The sequence below is a fragment of the Ascaphus truei genome, chromosome 3, assembly GCF_040206685.1.
Source record: "Ascaphus truei isolate aAscTru1 chromosome 3, aAscTru1.hap1, whole genome shotgun sequence".
Classification (NCBI taxonomy): domain Eukaryota; kingdom Metazoa; phylum Chordata; class Amphibia; order Anura; family Ascaphidae; genus Ascaphus; species Ascaphus truei.
Window position 1 is genome coordinate 267,098,434 of NC_134485.1, and position 10,994 is coordinate 267,109,427.

The 10,994-nt window shown below is 40.8% G+C and overlaps 1 protein-coding gene across 3 annotated transcripts in view; it reads right to left on the reverse strand.

Annotated features, from left to right (window-relative positions):
- POGLUT2 (protein O-glucosyltransferase 2) overlaps positions 1–10,994 on the reverse strand; it is an 86,693-nt gene that overhangs the window by 16,126 nt on the left and 59,573 nt on the right. For all 3 annotated transcript variants that reach the window (XM_075590740.1, XM_075590738.1, XM_075590737.1), the window contains 2 exons: positions 6,295–6,504; positions 3,004–3,093 (listed from right to left, as the gene is read on the reverse strand). In XM_075590740.1, the coding sequence (XP_075446855.1) occupies positions 3,004–3,093; positions 6,295–6,504 (300 nt within the window). The remainder of the gene's footprint in view (positions 1–3,003; positions 3,094–6,294; positions 6,505–10,994) is intronic.

Sequence of the window (10,994 nt, forward strand, 5' to 3'; positions counted from 1 at the left end):
CAGCCGCTTGTTCATCGTGAGGATTTCCTCCACAGCAGCTGCGGGACCTTTGTCTGACCAGGGGTTCCAGCCGTCCACATCAACGCCGAGGGAAGAGGACGTCGGGGGAGGAGTATCATCCGAGAGGTTGGGACCGTTCATTCGGCCCCCCACCCCTGTACAGAGTTTGATCGGAACATCGTTGGAGGTCACACAGGCACCCGGTGAGCAGGCAGGAGTATCTGCTGACGCAGTACTCTGTTATCACCATCAGGCCGAAGATCCCGGGTTACCACTACCCCGTAGGGGCAGAAGGAAGATCGGACCTCCAGGTTCTCCAGGTACAGGGGGTGATACACTCTATGGGCGGCCATCCACAGATGGTTATCTCCCCGGTGGATCAAGGTGAGGTGGTTGCTATACCATCTATTTTCCCCTGGTCAGTTCATATGGTTCACAGCCTTTATTATTTATACATTGGTACTTTATTCATTTATTTATTGTATATTATTGATCATACCATTCAAACACTGCAGTATTTAGTCAGCATCAACGTTGGGGACATCTCCTCCTTCTTCTCTGTATCCCTATACATGTCTGCAGCTTTAGAGGACCCTACACCTATTAAGGATTAACAAAGATTATGCGTATGAAACTAGGGTTCCTCTGACTCCACTACGAGGATTCTGTATGATTTTTAATATTTGAGTGTTTTATGATTATGATGCAATAAAATTTTATTATTTTGATTTTAGTCCATCACCTTCCGACTGTGATATACCATTTAGCAGAATTATTAATTAAGGCTATTCAATCCGTTTATTATCCACTAGGCATTGAGTGCATATTTCGGAGGTGATTTTTGACCCTATATCTTGGGGTCTTCTGTTTTGCTAGACATATGGGACACAATTTTAGAAGAGAGATCAAATAATGGTGCAATAATAGTGCGAGAAACAGTTCAGAGTGAAGATAACACAGGACCTGCTGCTGATGGAGAAATGAAATAGCTACACAGGAAACCCATGACAATAAGGAAGTAGAGTACTTCAAACCTGTTTGTCATTGGCCAATACAAGTATTATTGAATGCTTTGGCAGGGCCACTGACCTACAGGACACGCAAATCATGAGACAATTAGAAACGTTTGCTGGGGGCAGGGATATTTTCCTCACAATACTGAAATGATTGTAAAATAGCCCAAAACAGGTTACATGGCCTTGAAAGCCTGAACGTCTAGCATTCCACAAGAGCAAGAACAAAATGCAATAAATCTTTTACAGGGATCTTGATTCAGACTTCATACAAACTGATGGAATGTAGGGGCATGTCTCAGAAGGTAAAAGCTACTGGGGTTAAACCACAGGTGTTTTCTCAGAAACCATATGCAATTAATATGTACATTGTATATGAACTTACCAAGCACCTGTGCAGTTATACAGCGGGCAAATTATGAAACTAGTGGCAATAAATCTTGATTGCCTATTTATGCGATGAATTACACTGATATCACTATATATCGTTTTGTCAGCGAGAATATTGAATACCATCACTTAATCATAAAGTACAAAGAAAAAGTCTAAGTCATAAAAAAACAAAACATAATTTTTACATCAGTCTTGTATGGAGTGAAATAAATTGTATACCTGCCATAACACTACTGAAGTTTATTTGTTGCATCATATCCTATCATAGCTTCTATTCTGTGAAAAATGTAATGGACAGCTTCTGAATATTGGCACATTAATGTGTGTTTATTATACATTTAATTATATATATTGCATAGGTAATTTAAATATTTTTTTGTAAATGGCATTTTAAAAATATATTTTACTTAAGTTTGTTTTTGCGCTTAGGTATCAGTAAAGGAAAACAAGGATTTATCATTATTCAAACTCTAGATGTATCTGATAAAAGGGAAACTTTTCTCACTCTGAAACCGAGTTTTGCTATTGACCGTACAATATATTTTATTTCTTCTTTAAATTAAGACAAGTCAAGTTTTATCATTATGTTGATTTATTACAATGGAACAAGAAAAAATGGGTGTATATAGCGCTAAAAATCCAGTACAGTGACAATTATAATAGTATTGTTTATTATTTATTATAATGGGACATGGTGAATTAAAGAATAAGATGATATTTTTCTGATTTGGCATGATTAAAAACTGCTCTAATCCAGTAATGTCCAGTCACAATGAAGTATTCATTTGACAATATTTTGTCTTAGTCCCTCACGGTTTAATTGTAAACATTTTGCAAGACAGGATACTGTGGGCTTTTTTCCTGCATAGAAACTTCACAATATGTGTAAAAAAATAAATAAATAAAAATCCCAGGATATCATATGCATCTTATCTAGACTACTGTGCACAGATAACCACTAAATAGATATATTACACTAATCTATAATTGTGGAATTTATCTACTTTTTTGTACAGATATGATGGGTAAAGTTCAAGATGCCGTGATAGGGCTGGAGATAAAACCATATATAAAACTACTGTTTGTATATATTTAGAGGGCTGTTACCATGTGTGAATAATAGGGATTTATAAAAAACAATCAAGAATAGGTGCATCTGTGATTGAAACAGAAGCCAATAAGAGAGAACACTAACAATTTGTACCCAACAATTAATTGTGCATTAGCGAGTATGACCGATTATCTAATTACATTATCATTCTGTTCTACAATCTTTATGAGCGAGTGTCCAGAACACAAACTTTACCCCTGGAGGCCCGTCTGAGCAATCTACATTGGCGGGGATATTGGAATTAGCTTATTTAACATTCCAAAGAGCCAGAAACTGACAGAGCGTTAATCAACACTAATATCAGGATGAGTGTCTGCATCTTGAAAGCACAATGTTCCCATTCTGACATCACCAATGAGCCAAAACGCAAAGTCTTACAGTAACTGCTCCAAACCCAGAAAACAGCTATACTTCCTATAGAGTAAAATAGTGACATTATGTGCCATGTATTTCAGGGGTATTATTCTTTCACTTTATTGTACTTACTTGGAAAAGCTTAAAATAATAGCAAAATATCTGCTCTCCCATGAGATTATTCCTTGCAAACTGGTGCCCAGCTTTTGCAATCTTCTTCGCCTGTGGGAGTAGAGGGGTGGAAAGTGCTTACATTTTTATAGGTCTCGATTAGTTATATGACAAACGATTAAGGGATATACCTATAGTACACTAAATACAGTACAGTATGTGTTTTCTACGCCTTTACTGGATATTAACTGGTCATTCAAGCAGTTTTATGCATTGTTTCCTTGATATGTAGTTGTTACTGTACCAAGATAGTGATATTTATTATCTAATTTAGCAAACAGATACAAACATTAATTGTAGTTCCTACTTGTGACAAAGGGAAAATGCAGGTCATAAACCATTTTATTAACAATGATAATTACAGCCTCTAATCTCGTAGATACTGGAGCAATAGACTACTGGGAAATGAAAGAGTTAACCAGTCTTGGGGCTCTACAGACACCAACACTGTTATGCCTTGTGCCGTACACTTATTTGTAATCTTACTGCACCTAAATGTTTCCAACAACACTTCTTAAACTGTACTTTGCATGGAATGGGGCAACCGTATTCCATGGTGTGTCCCCTACTTATGTAATGTTGTATTTCATACTGTAAATGCTGAATACACTGTGCAGTTTAGGAATAAAATACAGTACCTCCGCTACCAAAGGAATAAAAGGGCATGACTGGAATTGTCATGCTAACCATGGTTTTAGCCAATGAAACTGCTTGAGCCAAAATTCAGAGACAGGGGCTCTTATCTCTCTGCTTTAGGTAGCCAATGATGGCTAGGATTGCCATTACAGGCTCAACAGACGTGGTAGCATGGATTTAGGATTAGTTTAGATTGTAATGAAAGACGTGTAGCTTGGTCAGCTATCCTGACCAAAGTCTCCACATTCACAAGCAAAAATGCCATCCGTGAATGAGCACCAGAGAAAGTTACATACATAATTGAACTTCCTATTAATATATTGTATTTCTTCCATACATTCATTGTCAGATACTTTCGATCATTTGAGTGAAACGAGGCAAATACTATCCCGACCAAATTGGCAACAGGCTAATTAACAAAAAGCTCAGGTTTTTGACACCACCTAAGAATGCTTCCCCCCCATCCCCAACAGGAATATATTGCTGTGCGGTCATAATTTTGAAATATGGTAAAATATGCTAATGTGATTGTGACGGCGAGGGGGTAACCAGGCTCACTATTAAAGGTTAAGCCAGTTTGATCCATGAATTGGGGCTCAGGAGTGTCAGCTCGAGCCTAACTGTTGTATAACCATATTGTAAAATGATGTGACAATAAAGAATTTATGTGTTTTTACCTTTCCAGGAGTGCCAGCAAGTAGACACTGCTGGGCTATGAGTTTCAAGGGGGGGGGGGGGGGCGGTTCCAGAGAAAATCTTGTCAGAATGTGCCTAGCTAGTCGGGGTCCAGAGTTGCTGAATACCCCGAAAATGTACCCAGGAATCAGGTCAGATTCCCGGATACATATAGGCACATTGTCCCGGTAAAATCACCCCTTGAAAACACTTGCGCGACTCACTGCTAGGATTCCCTGCTTCAGCACAGACCAGAAAGGTAAATGGGGCATAGGGATGTTAGGAATCCCTGAACTTGTCACAGGGTCCCTAGGTTAAGGGGGATACCCAGGTCACCCAGAACCTGTATAGGGGTGCTGGGGTGCTCCAACCATACATAAAGGTTGGGAGGAGATTTAAAAGTCCAAGTCTATTTTATAGTGTATGGGGAATATGGCTTGTAAGAAATAAAGTGCAGCTTTTTATTCTATTTCCCATACCAGAAGACTTAGGAAAGTTTAAAGTGAATATTTTATTAACAGAGTTTTTTTAAAATACATATAGGCTTTGTGCACAGTATTATGAGCTGGGACTTTCCGATCCAATGTTCTGACAGGCCACTGGGCTACCAACTTGGGGCCAGTAAGTCTACTCAGACATCGGACATGAAAGCCACAGACGATGTCTCAGGTGTGAAAACCATTTGGGCAGGAGGTTTAGGCTGGAGTACCCATGTCCTGAGTTGAATGGAAGTCCTCAGACTACAATTTTCACAACAGACATGGAGGAGCCAGACCCAGCGGGTGGCTTCTGAATAGCACGTGACAGAGGTGGCAAGCTTCCATGTGCCCTTGGCTGATTTAGAATCCATACTTGCCCGGCTTCACAAGACTGCTATCGCTCTGATTGGTTGGTGAGAAAGTTCCCACGCTGGGATTGGCTGTAGTATTTCATGAATGAACTCAGAAATACTATAAGAATCCCTCAGCCAATCCGTTCGTGAGATTCTAAGCACCAGAACAGCAGCGGCAACTTTGAATGTACCAAAAGATGCTCTCTGAGAAATAGCAAGAGATCGGCTTCAGAAATTTCAAGTCCAGCTTTTTGGGAACAAGTTCTCAAAAAGGAACGTAGCGTCACGGCTGGGATTGCAAGTCAAATTTAGTTCCAGAACGTTTGGAGCCAACTCCCGGTGAAGAGATTTCAAGACCTCTGGAGGAAAGAGAGCGGTGGCGTCAGGAACTTCATGCCGATTTGAGTTCCGGGACATTTCGGGCTAAGTTCTGGTCAACTAAGGACTCTTGTTTTACGTTCAATTCAGCTAGGAAAGTCTAGTTTTTTACCCCAGGTCCCAAGTAAGTGTGTATTTCTTATGTAGTTTGTGTTCCATAGTGTGTATGCCATTTGTATAAATTTACAATTTATTTCACTCATCTTGTTTTGCTCAATGTATGATCCTGGTAAAAAGGTGCAAATGCCCGGTCTCCCGTGACAGTGATGTAATTCATAGAGATACCTGGTTCCAAATCCAGATTAGTGACAGTTAGCAAAGTAGATGAAGAAAATCATACATGAGGTTCAGTGCCAATCATTCAGCTCAGTGCTGGGGGTTTGGTGGGTAGAGACCCTAGACCGAACTATATGCCAGATGAAAGGCAAGTCTGCCCCCCTCCCCAAATTGTTGTGTTTTTTCCTGCACTACAAAGTGTTATAAAGATGCAGCATGGAGGTGCATGATTGTCACTGAACCTCAAATAAAATTGTCTTCATGTACGCTGCATGTAAATATAAAGAGTGAACTCAGGATGCCCAGGACCGACCAGCACAGGCAATAAAAAAATCTATGACTTGAAGAGTTTAAGACGTTCTGCAAGTGTGCAAATTGAATTTGTTTTATTGACAGTCAGCAAAGGTTATTATATATATTTCAGATTTTGTCTCCAGGACTTCTACAACACTCACCTCTTCATCATGATCTCTAACCCATTTGATTTTCTCTAGCAAATCACTGAGGTTACTTTTAAAAGGAACATAGTGCTTCCAGGGCTGCAGTTCATTGTAGAAGTGTTCATAGTATATGGAATCCTGCTTAAGTACCACACTCGTTCCCGCAAGCAGGTAGGGCAATCTGTATGCTGCCACTGTGCCATCAATATTAATCTGATACTTGTACTGAGAGACACCACATGAAAGAAGACAATAGGGGGAAAAAAACAATGGTTATTTCTCTAATAGCTTTGTTATAAACGTGGTTACTTATTTTTGAGTGTTTTAAATCTAAAATGTAATTTTAGATCTGCATTGCCATAAAATGAAGCCCATTAATTCCAGAATTCTGGATTGTTTCTTTAAATTCCATATAAGTGAAAGTACAAGTTAACAAAACATCCCCGTCCATAATCAAGAAAGAATGCTTTGGATTGCCCCCAAAAAAGAATGCGGTTGTGAATAGCAACACTGAGGATCACTATACATTGCGAGCTAGAGCTTTATGTAAATAGAAGAATTACATAAAATCATAATCTATTACATAATTATAGATGTATAATAATTAAAAATACAATTCTTGATAATTAAACAAGATTAAACTAGATTGTAAGCTCTCAAGAGCAGGGCCGGCATTACTTCTGTATCTGTTTTTATGTAACTGTTTATGTAATATACATGATTCTGTACCCCCACTGCACAGCGCTGCGGAATATGTTTGCGTTTTACAAACGATGATATAATAATAGATGCATGCTGTTGAGAGGCACCAAAATGCCTCAAACCTGCACTAACACCCACTCTAAGATTATACTTCACAGGAACAGCCCCAGTTGTCCATCATGACAATGGTCACCCAATGCTAAGGGGCTTAAGCAGGCCCGTGTTTAGGCATAGGCCTATTTCAGAAGGGAGGGGTGCTGTTGCAGAGGCCCCTGATTGCCGGGAGTGTGTGAGGGGCTTCTTACCTCCTCCGGCAGCGTTGCAGTGTCAAATAAGGTAGTTTTAGGACGAAATTCCCCATTGACTTCAATGGGCAATTTCAGCCCAAAGCAGCCTGATCGGCCATTTTGGCTGATCTATAGGCCCCAAAGGTACTTGAGAAAAAGTTCCCTCTGTGGCGCACCAAAGTAGAAGTAAGTATAGGTTAATTAATTAAAACTTAGCTTTAATTTGACTTTACTCTAAAATAAAATGGCATCATAATAAAACATGTGCATAAAATAGTGCAATATAAAAGTCCAGATCTAGGTATATCAACCTGTCTGGACTCAAATTCATCACTTGGGGTTAATGTAGTCTATAATGATAGAACCACGTGTTTAAGGAGCTTGCAAACCTCCTTGGGCACGATATAATAGTTAACTAATAATCCCTTGATGTGTCAAAAGAGACTACATATATATTTATGATAACAGAGTGTAGATAGTTAATACTCCTGTAATATGACATAGATTGTAGTTTTATAAATCTATATTGTGGTGTAAATTCTAAGTGGTTTAGAGGTAATCACTGCACAACCGAATCAGATTCTCATGATGCAAATAAAGAACACATAGTGACTGGTCTAAATACCACGTTTGTGAGACATACTGTATATTATAACTGATGTCTTTGTTTGTGGTAAGTACCTTCTGTATACCTGGTGCACGGTTCAGAATATAAGAAACCGTTTGCTCCCTGTAATTAGGGGCAGTGACCATCTGTTCTCATAGTATAATGCTCTGAGAAAAAGTAACTGTAAACCTCTTAGATAACCTCTACTGTACCAATTCCAATGCTAGTGCAATGGTGTCACATTGAGTACTCCAGTAGTTATTTATTCTCTACCTGATATTCAACTTAGATAGCTAGTAGGTTAAAGTGACCTTTGGAGTGCTGTCAGGCTTCAAGTAGCATAGTAAAGATAACCTGCCTTGGTAATCAAACTAAGGCCGAGTCCATAGAAGGACAGGCAGCGCTGAGCCGTGCGGACGCTCAGCGCTGAGCCCCTGCATCCTCAATGAGGATGCCTTGAGAGGGGGCTCACGCGAGTGTCCGCAGGCGTGCTGACGCTTTGGAATTTTCAGCCGAGCGCCAAGCTGTTTTTCAGCGCGCTGTCGGCTGAAAACTTCCAATCAGCCTGAAGCAGCGTCAACGTCACGGCGCCGTGACGTCGGCGCCATGATGTTGACGTCAGTGCGTCGTGGGCGATTGGCCCAGCAACGTCACTGCCCCTCCTCCAACCACCTCCCCCCCGGCTCCCTTCGCGCGGGCTGGCGGGCCTGCAAGTCCATGCAATCGCGCAGAATTCAGCAGGCGAACCTCAGCTTCAGCGCGCCTCCGCTCTGATCAAGCCTCTATGGCCCCGGCCTAACGTGTCACCTAATTCTTATAGTAGTCCCCCTTTTCAGGCACATCACATTTAACTGCCACCATGTTGGGTAGAAAGCCATGGTGAGTAACAATAGTATCTAAAATGAAACACCTATTATATGTACTTAGCATACGTTGTAAAGGGTATCTGCTCCCTCTATCCAACCCTCCATTAACCCTTATTATTGTGAATCGGCGAAAATGGCGCTTAATGCTCCTGGTTATAGCCGTGGAGCAGCAAAGAAGCTCCTACTTTCAGCAGTTAGTGCAATTTTAAAGTCATATGGGAACTAACGTGTAAGTCAGATAACTCTATCAGGCACCACAGAGCTCTTTGCTGCGGGTGGCAGTGCAGCCGGATCACCCGACGTACGTTTCTGCGTTAGACACACCTTCTTCCAGGGTGGGCATAGGTAGCATCACGGACCGCCCCTTTATACAAATGGGTTGTCATGGCAAACCATGTGATGCTCAGAAAGGAAGTTGCAATTCATGCTGTAGGTCTGATGCCCATTCAGACACTGAATGACCTAGCAACAAGGTAACAGAGCACTACAGTAAAACAGAAGGTAATGTGCAATTACCTTATATGTGAATGCTTTAGATCTTGCACTCTAGAAAGTTTAACAAAAAGGATAGAGTTCACAAAAAGGGAGTATAAACAAAACCTTCATTAAGCCCCGATGGAGACAGTGTATTTAATGTATAAATCCAACGTGCTTCACGCTGTAATAAAGTGTTATCCCAGTCTCCTTTTCTTATGGTTTGTGGGATATGACCTATACCCTGGAAAGTGACGCATTTCGTATCTCCGGCATGTTTATTTGTAACATGGCGTTAAAAAGGGACGCCTACAAGATTTCTTATTGAATCCAGATGTTCTAATATTCTCTTTCTGAATTCCCTCCTTGTTTTACCAACATACTTAAAACCGCACACAGGTGGCAAGGTAAATAATGACAACTGATTTACAGTTTATGAACTGTTTGAGGGGGAATGTTTTGCTCCCATCAAAATTGCTGAACGATTTGCTGTTAGTGACAGAATCACAGGCTCTGCACTTGCGGCATTTGTAACAACCTATAGTTTGTTTATCTAGCCATGATGTTGTGGTGTTTGTTCTAGAGAAATGACTACTGACCAAAATGTCTTTCAGATTTCTTGACCTCCTCCAAGTGATGTTTGGACGTCTCCTTAGTACTTTCTTTAAGTCACTGCCATTGAGTAACACGTGCCACTGTCTATCAAAAATTGAGTTTATTTGCTCCCATTGGGCATTGCAAGATGTTATACACCTTATCTCCTTATTCGGATTATCTTTCATGCGATTGGTCGGTAGTGTAGCCCTAGATGTGATAAGGGCCCTGTGTTAGGCTGTCTTAGGCCGAGGCCCAGCTGCCTCAGTCAGCACGCCCGCACTGCATGCAGGCGGCACGTTGAGAGGCAATTGACCGCTACCTGCGGTCCGTAGGGAGCGGGAGCATGGTTTGAGGAGGGGGGGTGTGGTTTGAGCGGAGGGCTGCAGCGGGGGTCTCCTGGCTGCAAGAGGGTGCAGCGAGCCTCCACACATGCCCTCTGCTGCTCACTCTCCGTGCTGCTCCCAGCCCCCCCGGTCGGTCCGTTCGTCGTCGTCCCCCACTGTTCTTACTAAATCCCCGTTCAGCAAAATTCCTCTTCATTGTTTCTGCTTGTTTTTCTCAAGTACCTTGTTGTACTTACATTTTGCATTGTACTGTTCCCAGGCTGCACAAAGTACATTATACTGACAGGTTAGAGCGAGGCCTCTTACATATTTTCATCTAACTAGATTGTAAGTACTTTAGAGCAAATATCTCTAAAATGTGTTGTATTTGTTACAGTATGTGTTATTGAAGAAATCGCTTTACATGTTATATTGTTAATGTACTTGTCACACCCATTATATTGCGCTGTGGAATATGTAGGCACCTATATAAAAAAAAAGAGTAAATATCATAATGTGTTAAAAACCTACCAATGCTGAAAATACTGGGAAATCCAAAAGCAGTCCAATAATTTTTGTTAAACCTCAAAATGGGCGGTATTATTCAGGGGTTTGTTTCTTTAAATGAAACTCTTCATAAAAGCCCTAACCAACACTTGAATGACACCATACTGCAACTACACAGCACCTTTCAAGGACAAGACTTGTGTAAAAAATGTCATAATGTACTTCCAAGAATACCTTTCACTTGACACGAGCTGGTTAAAGAACAAGCACAGTGCCTCTTACAAAAGAATGAAAGCAATCAAGTTATGCATTTCTTTTAGGAAAGCAAAAGTCACAACATGGTTAAAGCCGA